Source organism: Terrapene carolina, unplaced genomic scaffold, assembly GCF_002925995.2.
Source record: "Terrapene carolina triunguis isolate 2854851 unplaced genomic scaffold, T_m_triunguis-2.0 Scaffold211, whole genome shotgun sequence".
Classification (NCBI taxonomy): Eukaryota; Metazoa; Chordata; order Testudines; family Emydidae; genus Terrapene; species Terrapene triunguis.
In genome coordinates this window covers 21706189-21726028 of record NW_020664562.1, presented here as the reverse complement: position 1 = coordinate 21726028, position 19840 = coordinate 21706189, and the positions used below count along the sequence as shown (strand labels likewise).

Here is a 19840-nt window from a genome sequence, read left to right as displayed (position 1 = left end):
TTTAAGTGATAAATGAAGTGCAGGATATTTTTTGGAGATTGAGGACTGGATTGCAGGATCTTATGTCCTCTGGCTGCATTTTATGTGGTTATAGATTGTGTAATGGTTGATATAACTTCCATTAGTATATTCAGAAGAATTCTAGGGAATTCTTTCTACTATGGTCTATTACATTGATTCATTGATTAAGCATCTTTCAAAATTCCATTAATCTTAGCATTATAGAAAGAAGTTCTCACAAACATATTAAAGTGCGATTCTTGCTTATTGTAGTCAATGGGAGTTTTGCTGTCAAAATTTATTGGGAGCAGGATAAGGGCCATATAACTTTTTTACCCCAAAATAGTCAGATTTTGGGGGTTACCAATGTAATGGAGAATAATCTATGCCCTTTGTTTCAATTTACAGTGAAACTGGCACAAGAAATATTAGGCAACTTCTCGTAGTAGGAGACTGGTCCAAATGTAAAAAGTAAATTCTGCTGCATCTGTATTAGAAGACCGTCATCAGGTAGCAACCAATTTTTGTTACTCTAGACAAGTCTCACTGTATATGCATTCCAGAAAATTTTGTTCTTTCATTAATACATTTTTATCCCATTGCTTTCCTAATCTATCATGTTCAGCTTGATTTTAGACTACTATGGTATTAGTTTTCTTTACTGCCTCTACCATCCAAGCAACGTTTTCAAATTTCATGAATTTCATTTGTCTTAGTTAGATCTTACATTTTTGTTTGACTCATAATTATGGATCATTTTAACACTGAAAGAAAATGACTTAAGGATTGCTCATTCGATGCATGTGTTTGGTAATGTACCCAATGGTGCTTACAGTGTCCAGAAAGATTAACTGAATAACTATTTCATGGTGTAAGTTTTGTGCAGAGCAGTGTTGAGTAACACACCGATGGTACTGTAGTAGTACAACAAAGCTGTCTCTGAATCACTGCTCCACTTCAGTATTCTTAAAACCATATTGGGATAGGAGAGGCAGAGTGCTTAGGCCAAATTCATCCCTGCAATAATACAATCAAAGTCAGATGAGGGGTCTGGGGATATGAACCTTTAGATGTGTGGTCTCCAACCTTTTTATGCCCAAGATCACTTTTTGAATCTAAGAGCAACTCAGGATCTATCCTGCCCCTTCCCTGAGGCCCCGCCCCTTGCCCAAAGCCTCGCCCTGCTCACTCCACACCCCCCCCCCGTCGCTCGCTCTCCCCCACCCTCACTCACTTTCACTGGGCTGGGATAGGAGGTTGGAGTTCGGGGAGGTGGGTGCGGGCTCTGGGCTGGGGCCGAGGGGTTCGCAGTGTGGGAGGGGGCTCTGGGCTGAGCCTGGGGCACGGGGTTGGGGTGCAGGAGTGGGTGAGGGGTGAATTTAATATGCTTTTTTCCAGGCATCAGCCCCATCATGCAGGCAAAGGGTAGATAATCATACTACCCATCCAAGGAATGTTAATGTAGCCTTGTTTCTGGTAATACTTTAAAGATAGATCCCAAGATAAAATGTGCATAATGAGACTCAGATTGCTCAAACAAATTAGAAAAGCAGATTATGCGGACTAGTTGGAAGACTCAGACTGGGAATGAGCTCCTATACCAAGCACTCAGTCCTGGGATTAACATGATATAAATAGCTCATGGAGTGCAAAGTGTGTGTGTGTGGAATGCTACTGTTCCTACTGGATTACACAGAGAGCAAAACAGTGAAGAATTAGGCCCTTTGTACGTAATATTATCTATGGCTTTGTTACTGAAGTGGCTGTAAAGCAGCCTCACAAGGAGGGGAGCTGGCTGTATTCTTGATGTTATGCGGAAACAAATGAACTGAGAATAAAATGGAAGGGCAAGAAACCAAATCCACTGCCATTTTTGTTGCAACAAAAGTGTCTGTGATGTGATCTGAACAGCGAATAAAGCATGCAGGACACCACTACATTGTGTAAAAGCTATTCGGTTAAATTAATTACTGTATATACTCAATCATAAACCAGTTCATTTATAATCCAACTCCCCAAGGTGGATAAGTAAAATTGGAAATTTTTTGTGACCCATTCATAAGCCGACCCTATAATTCAGGGGTCGGCAAACTTTGGCTCCCGGACCATCAGGATAAGCCGCTGGCGGGCCGAGACGATTTGTTTACCTCGAGCATCCGCAGGCATGGAGGTAAACCTAAGTAAATAAAGTGTCCCGGCCTGCCAGCGGCTTACCCTGATGGGCCAGGACAGCAACTGGTGGGGAATTTTTGGGGGGGGGAGAAGCTGGGGGTCAGGTGACCCCACCCCTAGCCCAGGACCTCCACACTCTCCCCATCCCATCCCTTCCCACCTTAGCTGGGGTGGGCCCTGGGTGGATGTCTCTGGCCTGGCCGGAGCTGCTCCAGCAGTCTGGGCAGCGCGGCCGCAGCCTGCTCCGGGGACCAGACTGGGCAGTGCGGCCGCGGCGTGCTCCAGCGGGCAGGGTGGCGTGGCCACAGCCTGCTCTGGTGGGCCAAGCAGCGCAGCCGCAGCCTCAGCCTGCCAGCCGCAGAGCTGCAGCTCTGAGTCCTGGGCTGCTGCTGCTACCCCGGTGGTGGGGGGGGACTTATCTTACAGGGTGGGCTGGGGCTGGCTCTGACTCCATCAGCCATGCCCCTTCCGCCCTAGGCCCCGCCCCTTCCAGGGGCCAGAGCTGGTCCCAGCGTACCGGTAAGTCACTGGATTTACTTTCACTCCTGCTGGGGGGAGCGCAGCGTGGCCAGAAGCGGAGAGACTCTGGCCCTGCCTCTTCCCTTCTGGTTCTGCTGACTGTGCTGCCTCTCCTTGCCCCCTCTGTTGGGGGGAGGGGCTGTGTCCCACCTCTCCCTCTCTATACCCGTTCATAAGCCGACCCCCTTCTCTGGTGCTTCCCTTTTTTACTAAAAAAATTCGACTTATGAACGAGTATATACGATATATATTTTGTTAATATGTTTTTAAAAGCTCTCATAGGCTTTATCTGATATTGCTTAATTACAGTACACTGTATTGAAGTAAGTTAAAAAATCCTGCTAGAGTCATTGTGAAATTCATTCTGGCACTATGATTTACTTTTGGAGAAATGAATGAAATAAACAACTTTTATGCAATCTCAATGGAAAATATTAATTTCTCCACCCAGGTGAAGAAGGGTTTTAATTTAATTGGTCTGTTGGTGAAATAATTTAGTTCAAAAGTGAGCACAGATTCTCTTCATAAGATGACTAATGTTCAAGTATATTTGTGGTTTAAATATTTCACTGTGTATTATGATTGAGTATTTTAAAAAATACAAGCATGAAATTTACATCACCAAGGGTAAGTAAGAACTGGAAAAGCAAGTCCTCCTGGGTTTAGATTGGTACGACTTCAGCTTTAGTTAGCAACTGATCAGAAGTAATCGTCCTATTAAAATTCTGTAGTGTGTGCTAAAGAAGGGTCTTAAAAAGAATCAGAGCACAATAATCACATTTTCAATAGGGTTTATTTTAAAGGTTTAGTCTAAGGAAAATTAGGGTTAGTTTGCCATTATTTGTATACATGTTTAATTTTGGCAGCCAGGAGAAGCTATGGAGAGCTGGGAAATGCTGATAGTATCTTAATTGTGCTGATCCAAGGGCTGATTAAATAAAAACGTGGTATGATTCTATTGAAAGAGGATGGGGACTTTTCATTGCACCAGCCAAGCAGGAGGAGGAGCTGTGAGGGGCACTGCTTACCCAAGCCAGAGACATGAGGGCGGGAGCCCCTCTTTGCTTTTAGCAGAGGGGGAGAAGCTGTGTTCCCTTCATCTTCCTCCCCCACCTTTAATCCTCAGGTATGATAGAGCTGGGAAGCAGAGGGCCACTCATGGGAATACTTGTGTTAAAGAGAGCAAGGAATGCTTCCCTGAGTGGCACTTGACTGCCTCCTGAGGCCCAGTTACTGACTGCCTGCTGAGGGAGGGAGAGGAAAGCAGTTGCAGGCCAGTGCAGGTAGTGAGAGTCAGGGGAAAAGGTGGGAGATTAGAAGAAGCTGTTGGCGGAGCAGTAGAAAAATTCTGGGATATTCCAACTTTATTCAGGAGCAACTCTGTCAATATCCACGAATAATAAGAAAGAGCCCCAGACTCAACTTGGCCCCAGCAAATCCTGGGATGGGAGCAGAGCATAAAGAATTGGTGATGCCTACCTCACTTTTCAATAGTCCATAAAAGAATGTAACTGAAGAAAAAGGACCTGACCCAGCAAAAGTAGTCCTTTCACTACTGGTTTTCAGATGTCAAAGGTTCCAATAAGAGGAAGCACCCCCTTAGGTAGCTTTTTAATAGAATTCATAGAATCACATCTCTGCCTAACCTAGCCACGACATATTGCAGTTGGAGGAGCACCGGGGATGTAGAGTGTGTCCCATTGAGGCCTGGTCTACACTATGGGGTTAGGTTGAATTTAGCCGCATTAGGTTGATTTAAAAATGACTGCGTCCAAATAACCAATCCCATTCTGTCGACCTAAAGGGCTCTTAAAATCGACTTCTGTACTCCTCTCCGGCAAGGGGAGTAGCGCTAAAATCGACCTTGCTGGGTCGAATTTGGGGTAGTGCGGATGCAAATCGACTGTATTGGACTCCGGGAGCTATCCCAGAGTGCTCCATTGTGACCGCTCTGGACAGCACTTTGAACTCCGATGCACTAGCCAGGTATACAGGAAAAGCCCTGGGAACTTTTGAATTTCATTTCCTGTTTGGTCAGCGTGGCAAGCTCAGCAGCACAGGTGACCATGCAGTCCCCCCAGAATCGCAAACGAGCTCCAGCATGGACCAAAAGGGAGACACTGGATCTGATTGCTGTATGGGGAGAAGCATCTGTGCAGGCCAAACTCCGGTCAAAAAGAAGAAATGCAAATATATTTGCCAAAATCTCACAGGGCATGTTGGACAAAGGCTACAACAGGGACACACAGCAGTGCCGTGTGAAAGTTAAGGAGATCAGGCAAGCCTACCAAAAGACAAAGGAGGCAAACGGTTGCTCCAGGTCAGAGCCCCATACATGCCATTTCTAAGACCAGCTGCATGGCATTCTAGGTGGGGACCCTACCACTATCCCACCACTGTCCGTGAACACCTGCAAGGGGGGAGTCTCACGCAACAGGGAGGAGGATTTTGCGGATGAGGAAGAGGAGGAGGAGGAGGAGAATGTGCAGCAGGCAAGAGGTGAATCTGTTCTCCCTGGCAGCCAGGAACTTTTCATCACCCTGGAGCCAATACCCTCCCAAGGCGGGATCCCTGACCCTGAAGCCGGAGAAGGCACCTCTGGTGAGTGCACATTTGTATCTACAGTACAGGGTTTAAAAGCAATAGTGTTTAATGTTTGATTTGCCCTGAAGAACTGGGATGCATTCGCGGCCAGTAGAGCTACTGGAAAGGTCTGTTCACATGTCTGGGGATGGCGCGGGAATCCTCCAGGGACATCTCCATGAAGCTCTCCTGGAGGTACTCTGAAAGCCTTTGCAGAAGGTTTCTGGGGAGGGCTGCCTTATTTCGTCCTCCACGGTAGGACGCTTTACCATGCCAAGCCAGTAGCAAGTATTCTGGAATCATTGCAGCACAAAGCATGGCAGCAAATGGTCCTGGGTTTTGGTCACATTCAAGCAACATTCGGTCTATATCTTTCTGTGTTAGCCTCAGTAGAGTGATATCATTCATGTTCACCAGGTTGAAATAGGGGAATTTTTGTAAGGGAACTGTAAAAGGACCGTGTTCATGCTGGTCCGTTTGCGCTTGGCTAAAAGGGATCATCCCAGAGAATAGCCACGCGGCGGGGTGGGGGTAGGTGTGTGCTGCCCATCCACCCGAAAACCGCAGCCCCTCCTGTTAAATGTGAAACCCAACCCATTGCTTGCTCTGGGAAAGGAGGACGCTGCAGTTTGAAACCATTCCCACATATTATGAAGGCAGAAGAAGCCAACCCCGCGTACCTTTTGGCTTACCATGGCTGCCTGGAAACCGAATTCTATTGCCCAGCCATGTGTGTGTGATGTGTCATCATACTGGCAGACACTCAATATAAAAGGCAAAATGCGATCTTGTACCTAAAGCACATGTGCTGTCTGCTGTGAATTGCTTGATTCACTGTGAAAGAGTCTCCCTTTTGTTCTCAGAAATGTATCATCTTAAATGTTACTCTCCCTTTTTATCTCCCCCCAGGTGCAAATGTTTCTACGCTCCCCCTATCATCTCCGTCCCTGAGGTTATTGCAGATTAGAAGGCGAAAAAAACGCAGTCGCGATGACATGTTGGCCGAGCTCATGCAGTCCTTCTGCACTGATAGGACACAGCTTAATGCATGGAGGCATTCAGTGGCAGAGGCCAGGAAAGAATTAAGTGAGCGCGAAGAGTGGAGGCAGGAGGCGATGCTGAGGCTAATGGGGGAGGAAACGGACATGATGAAGTGGCTGTTGGGGGAGCAAACGGACATGATGAAGCATCCGTTGGAGCTGCAGGAAAGCCAACAAGAGGACAAACCCCCGCTGCATCCACTGTATAACCACATGCCCTCCTCCCCAAGTTCCATAGCCGCCTCACCCAGACACCCAAGAACGCGGGGGTGGAGGCTCCGGGCACTGAGCCACTCCACTCCAGAGGATGGCCCAAGCAACAGAAGGCTGTCATTCAAACAGTTTGATTGTTAGTGTGGCTATAATAAACAATGTGGCCTTGTCCTTCCCTCCTCCCCCACCCCACCTGGGATACCTTGTTCATTATCTTTTTTTTTTTAATTAATAAAGAAAGAATGCATGGTTTCAAAACAATAGTTACTTTATTTCGAAGGGTGGAGGGTGGTTGGCTTAAAGGGAATTAAAATCAACAAAGGGGGCAGGTTTGCATCAATGAGAAACAAACACAACTGTCACACCGAAGCCTGGCCAGTCATGAAAGTGGTTTTCAAAGCCTCTCTGATGCGTGGCACGCCTTGCTGTGCTCTTCTAATCGCCCTGGTGTCTGGCTGCTCAAAATCAGACGCCAGGCGATTTGCCTCAACCTCCCACCCTGCCATAAACGTCTCCCCCTTACTCTCACAGATATTATGGAGCACACAGCAAGCAGCAATAACAATGGGAATGTTGTTTGCGCTGAGGTCTGACCTACTCAGCAAACAGCGCCAGCGAGCTTTAAAACGTCCAAAGGCACATTCTACCACCATTCTGCATTTGCTCAGCCTATAGTTGAACTGCTCCTTACTACTGTCCAGGCTGCCTGTGTACGGCTTCATGAGCCATGGGAGCAAGGGGTAGGCTGGGTCCCCAAGGATAACTATTGGCATTTCAACATCCCCAATGGTAATTTTCTGGTCTGGGAAGTAAGTCCCTTCTTGCAGCTGCTCAAACAGCCCAGAGTTCCTAACTATGCGAGCGTCATGAACCTTTCCCGGCCATCCCACGTTGATGTCGGTGAAACGTCCCTTGTGATCCACCAGTACTTGCAGCACCATTGAGAAGTACCCCTTGCGGTTTATGTACTGGCTGGCAAGGTGATCCGGTGCCAAGATGGAGATATGCGTTCTGTCTATCGCTCCACCCCAGTTAGGGAACCCCATTGCAGCAAAGCCATCCAGTATGACCTGCACATTTCCCAGAGTCACTAACCTTGATAACAGAATGACAATGATTGCATTGGCTACTTGGATCACAGTAACCCACACAGTAGACTCGCCCACTCCAAATTGATTCCCGACTGACCGGTAGCAGTCAGGCGTTGCAAGCTTCCACAGGGCTATCGCCACTCGCTTCTCAACTGTCAGGGCAGCTCTCATCTTGGTTTGCAATCGACTGTATAAAATGGATTTCTAAAAATCGACTTATATAAAATTGATCTAATTTTGTAGTGTAGACATACCCTGAGAGACACTGACTTGCGCTCCGTGGACTGAAGGGAGAATTTCTGGCAATTTGAAAAAGGAGCTCAACTAGGGAGAAGTGGGGGGGTCCTCATTAGGCTTGAAGATGCCTCGCCCCCACCACTGATGTGGAGAGAAATGCACAGCATCCTGCTCTGTACAAGGCTTTTTCTTTTATTATATTTTGGCCTTCTGTACAGTTTCACACTCCATATTATAAGTGCACACAATAAATCACAAATAAGGAAAGGATATGATTCCTTTCTGCACAGGTGTCTGCTATTCATGAAAAAGGTGAGTATGCTGAACTAGTTACAAGGAGTAGGCAGATGTGATGAGAACAGGCAAATGTTAATTCATCTAATTATGGGAAATAAAATTCAGTGAGTTCAACACCTTTTTCTGGATCTGCTCCAGCATACTTCACTTTCTCACACACACCCTCTTCTAGTGAATTCAGTGAGGCACCCATGCATGAAAGGAGAGATTACTTGCATTTACATAACTAACCACACTGATTAAACTGAAGACTATGTTCCAAATTCTAATTTCTGATAGTGTACACCCAGACAAGCCCCTTGAAAGCAATGGAGTTGTGCAGGAACAAGTGAGAGCACACTGTGGCCCTCTGCCTATTTTAATCTGCTATAAATTTTCTTTGGTACAATTGTAATAGTCTCCTGTGTTGCAAGGCTCTGGAATTGTGCAGTATTTACTACCAGGCTAAACAATAATCAGCATTACAAAAATGCAGGCGTGTAATCTCTTTCACAGTTTGTCACTGATGCAATCCCATAAACTCTTTGTCCAGAGTTGTCATATGAGTAGTGATCCAAGTTAAGCTCATAATCACATTATTTTCATTTTATGCATCTCAGCAGCAGACTTTCCCACTGCAAAGAGCTAAGTTTGCTATACTAGAAGTAAGGGGTGAGGGGTGAAGTCTGATTATATATGCCACCCCAGTCTGTGCACCACTGGGCTAGAGTACAGGAGTCAGAACTAGGAAAACTGGGTTTTATTCCTGGCTCCACTAGGTTGCTGTGTTGCCTTAGCCCAGTTATGAAACATCTCAGTGACTCTGCTACCTCATCTGTAGAACAGGCATACAAATATTTACAGTATTTTACCTTCTCTTATAGCAAGTCCTGTATAATGCAATAGAGATTATACGAATAGAGTTCTATATAAATTGCTCTAAACGTTTATAGAATGTAATGGATTGGGACATTATAAAAATTCTTCAAGATGGTATTCATTCCCTAATAAATTCAACAGGACTGTTCCTTAGGGCAGTTAAAATGCTTTGAGATCAACAGCTGAAGAGCACTAAACTGAACTACAGAATATATTTTTAAATCTCTGGAGACGATACAGCAAGCCAGGCTACACTAGTAACATATGAAGTGGGATTACTCAGGAATTAATGCAAAAGTAAGAGCAACCTAGGACACTTCATGACTTTTTGTCCAGTTTAAGAGTTGTGTCTTCTCACATGGTGTTTTCCCCCTCTACGGGGTAGCTGACTGGATGTTCTGTTTTACAAAGCAATAATCTGGGGCTTGAGTTTCTAAAAGAGGCCAAGCTCTGCTCCACATTATGTCTTAGATCCATGTTTAACTTTATTTCTAGAATGAACATTGCTCTGCAAGAATGAGTCTTTTGTTTTCCCATTCACCTTTATTTCAGTAAGAAAGTATATTAAATAAGTTACCACAATATATACAAATATACCAATATAAAAATTATTCCCATTTATAAACATCATAAATATATTAAAAATGGTAGTAGGAGGAGGTACCTCCAAATCACATCACCTAAGTAGTTCATTTATATAGACATCCCATTATAAAAATAAAATAGTGATCTCTCAAGTGTTTAATCATCAGTATAAAATATAAATGATAAATTCTACTTCTTATTGAGTATGTGCAGGAAATTAGTTACCTATTGATTCAAATTAAGTGCAAATATTGCAAATTACTAAATTTACTACTTGGAGTTGTCTAAAGTATATTTAAAAGGTTAGACAAGTAATTCTGTCTCATATTGATAGCAGGTTCCTCTTCTGAAAATGACTGTTAGTTTGGATCTGTTGTATTATGGTTTTAAATGTTAAGTTTTTGATATGGTACTCTCACTACCTCACAAGTGAACTTGTTAGGATGTCATATAGACAGTCATTTATTTAGTTTTGATAACCTATATCAACTGATATACAGAATAACCAATTTAAAATTGACTTATCCAAAAAGTGCAGAAGGAAGAGTAGTGTTTTCATATCTGTGAGCTAACATTTCATCAGTTTACTAACATTGTTAAAATCAAAACAAATCAGGGTTTAAAAAGTAGTGTTTTTTGCTTTAAATATAAAAAAAAGTTTCACAGAAACAGGAAGTGTTCCTTTACACTTAAGTAAAGGTTAATAATATTTAGAGACAGTAGTTTTTTCCCCACAAGTACCATAAGCGTTTGTCTGGGAATGCAGCAGCATTTGAAGTAGTAAGAAAAGGCACTTCTTGTGTTTTTCCTAAACATCAGTAAGTGGCATGGTTTCTTTTTCCTTTGCAGCTCTTGTTTTCTTGCATTTATACAGGGTCACAGACAAGCCAATGATTGCAATGAGGATTACAATGGCTACAGCTGCTATGATAATAAACACTTCGGTTCCATACGCTGGTTGGGGGGAGAGAGAAAAAGCAAGCAAAGAATTAATAGCTCATCAGTGCATACAGATTTTTATAGTGGTAATTTGCTTTATCTTAATGTCATAACTAACATGGGTCCCAATCCTACAAAGGTATTGAATACCTCCCATGAGGTGCAAAAACCATTCAGGTCCCCTTGAAGCCAGTCCCTTCCTATGAGGGACTCTGAACCTCAAAGGATCAAGCCCTCAGTTATAGCCATAAATGTCATGTTTGTGCAACAGTTTTGTACACTAACAAAAACTTATTCTAGGGTTTTAAACTGCCAAAACCAAAAACAGTTTAGACAAAGTTTACTGAACTCAAGTATTTTGTGATATCACATTGAAAATTCTGTATTGAGGGAACGGTTTATTTTTTCGATGATGGGGAGAGGACAATGAGGTTTGGGAGAAGAAAAGGTTTCTGCTTATTAATATAAAATGCACAGATTATTTCCCTATTGGGAAAGAGGAGGGAGCATAAGGGAGAGCTGACAGCACTGATTTACAACCTGATATACGGTATTTTAAGTAAAATGTTTGTCTTGATACCAATGAAGGATCATGCTTAAACAAACAACAACAACAAAAAACAAAAACAAAAAACATCCCACAACCAAAAAACAACCCCACACACATACACACAGCCTCCCTCCTCCCCTCCCCCTCAAAGCAACTACTATCAAAGGGCACAATGGATAAGACTCCTTCCCAGTGCCATTCCCTCACTGACCTCTTCATTGTTTGATAAAGAGCTTATATATTTGCCTGGTTGGACACATTTTTAATGTACACAATTTGGGGAAACCAGGATTATGGGTGCTACAACTTTGAAGGACAGTAAACCTTAAAACAGTGGTTCTCAAACTTTTGTACTGGTGACCCCTTTCACACAGCAAGCCTCTGAGTGTGACCCCCCCCCCAATAAATTAAACACACTTTTAAATATATTTAACAAAAGAAACCTGATGAGGTTCAACAAGGACAAGTGCAGAGTCCTGCACTTAGGACGGAAGAATCCCATGCACTGTTACAGACTAGGGACCGAATGGCTAGGAAGCAGTTCTGCAGAAAAGGACCTAGGGGTTACAGTGGACGAGAAGCTGGATATGAGTCAATAGTGTGCCCTTGTTGCCAAGAAGGCTAACGGCATTCTGGGCTGTATAAGTAGGGGCATTGCCAGCAGATCGAGGGACGTGATCGTTCCCCTCTATTCGACATTGGTGAGGCCTCACCTGGAGTACTGTGTCCAGTTTTGGGCCTCACACTACAAGAAGGATGTGGAAAAATTGGAGAGTCCAGCGGAGGGCAACAAAAATGATTAGGGGGCTGGAGCACATGACTTATGAGGAGAGGCTGAGGGAACTGGGATTGTTTAGTCTGCAGAAGAAAAGAATGAGGGGGGATTTGATAGCTGCTTTCAACTACCTGAAAGGGGGTTCCAAATAGGATGACAGAACAAGGAGTAATGGTCTCAAGTTGCAGTTGGGGAGGTTTAGGTTGGATATTAGGAAAACCTTTTTCACTAGGAGGGTGGTGAAGCACTGGAATGGGTTACCTAGGGAGGTGGTGGAATCTCCTTCCTTAGAGGTTTTTAAGGTCAGGCTTGACAAAGACCTGGCTGGGATGATTTAGTTGGGAATTGGTCCTGCTTTGAGCAGGGGGTTGGACTAGATGACCTCCTGAGTTCCCTTCCAACCCTGATATTCTATGATTCTATGAACACCATTATAAATGCTGGAGGTAAAGTGGGGTTTGGGGTGAAGGCTGACAGCTCGCGACCCCCCCATGTAATAACCTCGCAACCCTCTGAGGGGTCCCGACCTCCAGTTTGAGAACCCCTGCCTTAAAAGATCACCTGCACTTCAGAAAATGACTAGAGCACAGGAAAAAAGCAGGAGTTAGCCTCATTCAAATATATGGACAGCTCCTACTGACTAAATCTTACATAGTTTGCTGGCATGCATATCTAAAGGCTTCATTATGCAAGCACTCACTATTGGGCCACTAGTTGGGAAAATTTCATTATATGTAAACTAGTATTTATCAAAGGCAAGAAAAGGGAAACAAGAAAAATATAGGCCCAATGATGAGACAATTTGAAATCTCAGTGAAAAGTCATCAATGCAGGCCCCCCAAAGAGGAAAAACATTTTTTTTTAAGTGAACAAGTAATTGTGGATGGTGGACAAAGGTGGGATGTTCAAAAGCGCTCAGTGTTGGCCTAACTCAGCTCCCACTGAAGTCAATGGCAATTTTGTGATATGGTAGAAATCTCAGTGATGATTACCTCATGGAGATTTCTTCTCATGGGTTTTCCATGTGGGAGGGGTAAAACAGCCCATAGTAATTTAAACAGGAAGCCATTTATTCTGGAATCAATAAAACTTGTATACCTCAATGTTTCATACAGAGAATGAGAATTTTTTTTTTGTTGGAATGCAAGAGACAGCAAGAAAAACAAACAGTCTATTTACTTGTTTCACCAGATACGTACCAGCCAAACCATCTATCTGATCACTGGTACACTTCACCTTGCTTTCTTGACTTTTGCGGTTCTCTCTGCGAGAGAGAATAGTTGCCTGTACAAAGAAGCAGTAGTTCTCCCCTTTGTCAATGCTTATTTCAAACTGATTACTTTTTGTCGTTGCCTCTTTCTATGTATAAAGAGAAAAAAAACACTTTCTTCAAGACATTCTTTGTAAAAGTTTTAGCTCTTAATAGCACAGAAGTTTTGTAACTATAAAACATACAAAATTAGAGGTATAGGAAGTTGAAAATAAGGGCTTACCTTTCCTGTACTTCGATCTTTCCAATAATAGAGTGTATATTCCAGGTCATTTTGAAAAATCTCTCTGATACTTTTAAAGCTTTTATTGGGAAATCTGTATGGTGTAAGTGGATCTTCAACCAACACTTTCAGCTTGGAGTCAGTTAGTTCATAAGTTTGAATCCCTGGTGTTCCAATTGTAGCTAACGCAAACATAAAAACATTTTTAGAATTCCAGGCATAGGAAAAACTTTATTGGCAAATATCCTTTTCACACAACATGCTCTACTACCACCTCAAAAAAACAAAACAAAATACCCCCCACACAATCTCTCTACTTTACCAGGTTTAAACACAGTGCCTATGTAACACAGTGACTGGCACAGTCAATGCATATTAATAAAATTTCAACATAGTGCATGGGGCTCACACAAAGTTCGAGGCACCACTTAAATCCTGTGTTAAGAGATAAAGTGGTGCATGAGGTCTTATGAAGTCCCCTGCAGTGGGAAAGACTTCAGCTACAGCTAAAAGGTGGTCAAGCACCACAAGAGCAAGAACCTAAACAGAAAAACTAGGCTCAATCCAAGCCCCATTGAATTAATTGGGGTGATATAAAAAAAAAAAGTGATGTGATAAGAGACTATTACTAGGCAATCCTACTTACTCTGATTGTAAGGTGTGAATTTTGGGGAGATTGCATAAGGCGGCTCCTCAAACTTTTCTGTCCCAGAAAGCATTTCAGACACTATGTGTGCCGTATAGGTGTCTTTTACCTTCTGCAGTTTATCAGTAACATCACACTCTGTTTCTTTTGTGTGGACGCACACTTTTTCCCAGTTTGAGTTGATTCTGAAAGGAACCAAGAATGAAATATTGATACAACACTTTCTGAACAAAGTTTCATGTACATGCATACATTCATGCATGTAGTATACAATGCCTGGGATAAAATGGTTCTCAGTAATCGTCAAAGTCCAGAATTTTTACAATTTCTTCTGAATACATCATGCTTGTACCTGTAAACCATAGTCTGTGTAGTTGAGTGGAAAAATCCATACTATGCAAACATGCTTGATTCATAGTTTAAAAAGTTGAACCAAGCAACTAAAATTTAACTCACAATGAACCAATCTACCTGCCTTCTGTCAATATGCAATATATAATTAAGGAAAGATGTTTTCTTCAGGGTATGCTTTGATTTGGTAACATATATTTTCATGTCTGTAAATTTAACAGGAAATTGCTACTCTGAATAATTTTGACACTGGTCATTTCCCCCCCTCAAATCTGTATAGAAAGAGGTAAGAGGTAAAATGTTCACAAATGCCTCAGTGACTAAAGACAATGGGACTTAGGCTCTTAAGATACTTAGAGCCTTTGAAAATTTTACTCAAAAGCAATAATACATTTCCAGATATGTCCTAAAGAACCTCTAACTATCTTGAATGCACTGCTAGGGATGTGGAGGAGGGGGATCTGATAGGGACACTATACATAGTTCATAAAAGAGACAATTAACTAATCTAGTTAATGTTGTCACTCGTTTACTAGATATTCTGCATATGGGTATGGGCATGGGCATAATTAAAACCATGTAACATAATCAGTACTAGTCATACAGGAATAAAAACTTCAGTTCAGATACATTAAGTAATCAACTGACTACAAAAAAAATGACACAAACTTCTCTGGGTGTCTAAATGGCAAAAAGGGGTGCAGTTTGTATATTTTTCATAAATTAAAACAAGCAGATTTTTTAAAAGATTATTTGCAAACAGGGGGGAAAAGTGTCTTTGTCCCTTTTTGCTTCATAATGATCTAAAAAGGAAGCAAAAAAATTAAGCTTGTATGTTGTTTGTTTTTTTAATGTTTAAAAGCAGAAATATCAAATCTGGCCTCCTCTGTTTTTGCTGGAGAATCAAAGGACAAGTGTGAGGGCTTTCACGTAGTTCAATTGAAATGGCAGGAGTGTTGAGTGTATGTTAACAAAGGGGTTATCCTCCACGTGTTTGTCAGAATTTTTAATTAAATAGGAGTTTACTCAGATTTCAGTTTCTTGTGATGTCATAATTCTATTCGTTTCAAAGTGGTTTACAGAGACCTCTAGAAGAGACAGGGATGATAATACCTGATCTTCATAAACAGGAAAAACAACAATAACCCATCTTTGCAGATTTTTTAAAAGCCACAATAAGGAAGCAAAAAAGGACACAAACTTTTAAAGTTAGGTTATCTTTATCTTTTTCCTCTGCCCATGAAAAATCCCACCTCTCCTGTGCACAGTAACCTTTTAAAAATGCCCATAAACTAAATCCTATTTGAGACACAATGCCCTACAATTATTCTTAGCACAAGCACTGTGTTTTTGAAATCTTTGAACCGTTAATTTATGTATATAATTTGTAAAAATTAAGGCTCCAAGATTTGAAAAACAAAACAAAAAACAAACAAACCAAAAACAGTGCTTGTGCTAAGAAAATAGTTATGTCCATATTAGCACAGCTGTGGAGATCTACAATACTTACTAACAAATCTCCTTGTACAGCTGTCTTCAGTTTAAAAATTAACAACTATATAGGCCACACCCATCTGACATATATTCCTTGCAGGTAACAAAGGTTACTTAAACTTACATTGTTTAGTAGTTCTCTCAAAGTTTCCATCCTTTTAGAAGTCTAAATCAGCTAAAATACTATTTTTAGCTTTCTTGTGAATCATTAATTGAAACTAATTGTGTTAAAGACACTTCTGCCTGTGAATCTACATGCAAGAAAATCTCTGAGACACATTCTTGAATTAGGACCAAATCCTGTTTGCCTTACTTGCACAAACAATCAGATTCAATTCAGTTAGATTACATACAAAGAGAATTTAGCCCTACAAAAGAGCCAAATAAAACGAAAAGGACTAGCTTTAGGCACCTAAAGATGAAAATAGTATCTAGTCAGATTTTTTAAAGCGCTTAATGCCTAACTCCATAATGTCTGGAGCTTACACTGCAAGTCAGGTGAGCAGACTGCTGTACTCATATGGTGTACCACTGAAATAGATGGGGCTCAGTGTGGGTGCAGCAGTAAACATGCCTGAATCACAGTGCAGGATTGGGGCCTATGTCCATTTGTGTCTGTAGGCTTGGGCCCTTAGGTTACATTATACCCGTAGTTTTCAACCTTTTTCTATTTGTGGGCCCCTAAAAAATTTCAAATGGAGGTCTGAACCCCTTTAGAAATCTTAGGACAGTCTGTGGACCCCCAGGGTTCCGTGGACCACAGGTTGAAAATCACACTGCATTATGCCATTCTGCTTAAACATTTGTTTTTATATTAATTTTATAAAGGCTGCATCAGAAACATGGCAAAGTACGTTTAACCCCACCCCATGTGCACAGAGAAAAAAAATCCACAAGCATTATTGGGTATTTCACCCATTGCTCATGAAATTTAGCCTCCAGTTGTAGACACTAGAATATGCCAGAAACTATTAAAGTACAATGCTTTCCAAAAATGTGCAGACGGTTAATAATGCAGTTTCTCTTTGGGGCATGTTCAGTCATTGTTTTCATGTTAATTCATAGACTGTGTGCGCACAGTGAGCATTTCATATTTGTCAGTTTTGTAATAAAAAATAAAATTAGGCACTTAATATGTGCTTGGATTTTATTAGCCCAGTGTTTTGAAAAAGTCTAACATTAATGTTATAAGCCATGAATTGGAGTAAGTCTAGGAAGTTAGATGGAGAGGTCATTTTTTTAAGGTTACCCAGCGAGATTAAGTAATACTGATCCACTTAACTAATGCATTAATCATTAAATTAGAATAAAATTAGTCATATCTCTGCAAATTCTCTCTCTCAACATTAAAAAGAGGGAATTGTTTTACAGATGAAAGCTATGGTGTTTTTTTAAATGTAGAAGATCAAATTCTACACAGTCTTCGTGAAGGGGTGTAAACTGGTGCAAAATATTTTGGGCCAAGTTTTTCAGTACCAGGTGGCCTGTACTGAAACCGCAGCGTCAAGATCTAGATCTGTGCATTTTATTTCTAGAACGAGCAGAATCAGAGCCCGGAATCAGGTACACCTGCACTTGGAAGCAACCAAAACTCAAAATAGAGATCATAACTTTCCTAAAAGTTCTCATGTTTGGACTCTGCATTACATTCATAGATTCAAGATATTTCAAATATTCTACCATGACTACACTTTTTTCTGCCTCAGTCACAAATGTCTTTTTAAAATTGACATTCACTACACTCTAGCGAGCATGGAGAGAAGGGGCAGGGGTACACCAGGCACTTGTACTTACAATTATATCTACTTACCCAGATATTTTTACTGTATAGACATAGTTGGTTGGCACAGGTTGCCACTGTAGTATTGTTTTGAAATTGATTGATGACCAAGTTATATTAACTGCTGTTGACAGTTCTGAATTACCTTTAGAGACAAAAAAAAAAAAAAAAAGAAAGTTGTGATGAGTCACACTGTGTAGAGCTCTAAATTTATTACATTCCCTATTTAGGGGAAGTGAGATTTCTATAAGTAAGTATCTGTGATTATAGTAAAATTCTGTTTGTGAGAAATAATTCACAGAAATCATACTCATTTTACTTCTGCCATGGGAAATTCCTTTAATGCTGAATGTGGGAAGAAAGTTCCTCTTCTTCCCCTCGGTGATCTGAATCTTTTGTAATTCAGCATAGTTGTTTCCCTGGCCACCAAATCAAATGTGCAGAAAGACCATTTGATACATCTAGGAACAGTTCAGAATTGTGCTTGCTTCTAGTGTTTCCTTCTGCTGTTTAAGCCAACACAAGTATTTTATAATGAGTTTGCAAAGACTTGAAGGAAATGTGAGATTTTGCATAATATTTGACATTCATATTTACCATATACAGTATAGGTAAAATTCATCTATAGTTATAGTTGCTGTGGAATCCAATAACTGAATTTCCTGATTTTTATTCAGATGAATTCTCAGCCATAGTAATTGCATATTATTTGCATTTTTCTTTTAAAAAGCACACACAGACAAGCAAATTGCATACCAAAATAAACGCACAATTTCATTCTATAAAAGTGTCTAATCAGTTAAATAGTTATGTTTATGTAAACGTGTTTATAGTGTTCTGTGCACAAATAAAAATCAGTAAAGGAAAATAAGTGCACGTATATTGTATTATTGTTTACTCTAGTATTAATTTCTTAATTTTCAACCACAAATTTAATGAAGTCTAAATTCAACTTAAAGAACTAGAAGTATGTGAAAAACATACAACACTAGCCAAAGCACGGAGTAGTGCGTTAAAAGGTCATACATTCCACACAACCACAATAAAATAGAAGTAATTGGTTTAGAATTGCTTTATAATCTATTTGTTTGCTTGTATGAATATCACCTAATTGATATACTTTTTTTTTTTAAACATCTAGCCAAAAATTAGAGATGTCCAAACGGGCGATATTGAAAAGAAACTCCAAATAATTCCAGTCAAATGTTGGTCGGTAACCAGGCCAGCACATATTTATTAATAAGTTTAAGTGCCTCCTCTCCCACGTCCCACACGTATCCCTGTGTGCCCCTTATCCTCTGCGGCGGGCAGCCCCTCGGGCCGGCACAGGGCAGGCAGACTGGTCCGTGGGGCGCCCCACGCACCGCTGGGCACTGCCGCAGAGAGGCAGCTCCATACAGTAACGTGGAGCAGGCAGCCCCGACCAGGTGAGGCGCGAAGGCACCTGGTGGCGCTGGGCACGCAGCCCCGGGGCAGCGCCGCTCACCTGAGCAGGGGTCCAGCTGGGAGAGCAGCGCGGCCAGGAGCAGCGCCCGGCCACAGGCTGCTACTAAGGCGTCCAAAGCGCTCGCCATCCCTCGCGTCGCGTCGCGTCCTCGGCAGCGGAGAAGGGAGCGGGGATCCGGCTTGAGCGATGCGAGGCAGGTACCTGTAGCGTAGCGGTGGCTGCCTGAGCGAAATCTGCCCGGGAGGCGGGGTTGACCCTATTTATAGCCTTGCTCTGCCCCCGCCGAGGGCCAGGGAGCCGGGCGGTGAGCGGAGCAGACGGGGCGGGCTCGGGGATGAGTCACGGACGGTGATTCAGCTGCTGTGCCCGCCGCACGGAGGTGCGGAGTTCAGAGCCGCTCCCCTAGGCCAGGTGCCTGGCGCCAGGGGACAGAGCGACTGAGGCTGGGGCCCCAGGGCAGCGACCATGGCTGGGGCCCCGGCGCGGCTGCTGCTGCGGGCTGAACCGCGGAAGCTGCTCGTACTGCTGCGAATGATGCAATATAGAGGCCGGCAGAGAAGTAAAACCCCAGGGAGAGGGAGAGCCAGAGCCAGAGCAGGCGAGGGGGAGACGCTTCTCCCTGACCCGCTTTTCATTTCTTCCTAGCCTGGCGGAAGAGCGGGCAGCACAGTCCGGGGAGCTCTGCTCTGCTCTTCTGACCTAGTCTGACCCCTTCCCCTACTCTAACCCGAGCAGCAGTCTGCGTCCGGGAATGGGCTCGCTGGCCAGGC

At 42.5% G+C, this 19840-nt stretch overlaps 1 protein-coding gene across 1 annotated transcript; it reads right to left on the bottom strand.

Annotated features, from left to right (window-relative positions):
• Positions 1–10182: 10182 nt before the first annotated feature.
• LOC113407479 (tissue factor-like) lies at positions 10183–19197 on the bottom strand. The gene is made up of 6 exons (XM_026656052.1): positions 19110–19197; positions 17654–17768; positions 13999–14183; positions 13353–13534; positions 13059–13218; positions 10183–10549 (listed from the first exon to the last, which is right to left on the bottom strand). Exons 1-6 carry the CDS (start codon positions 19195–19197, stop codon positions 10404–10406), a joined length of 876 nt encoding a protein of 291 aa, XP_026511837.1. The 3' UTR covers positions 10183–10403.
• Between the last annotated feature and the right edge of the window lie 643 nt (positions 19198–19840).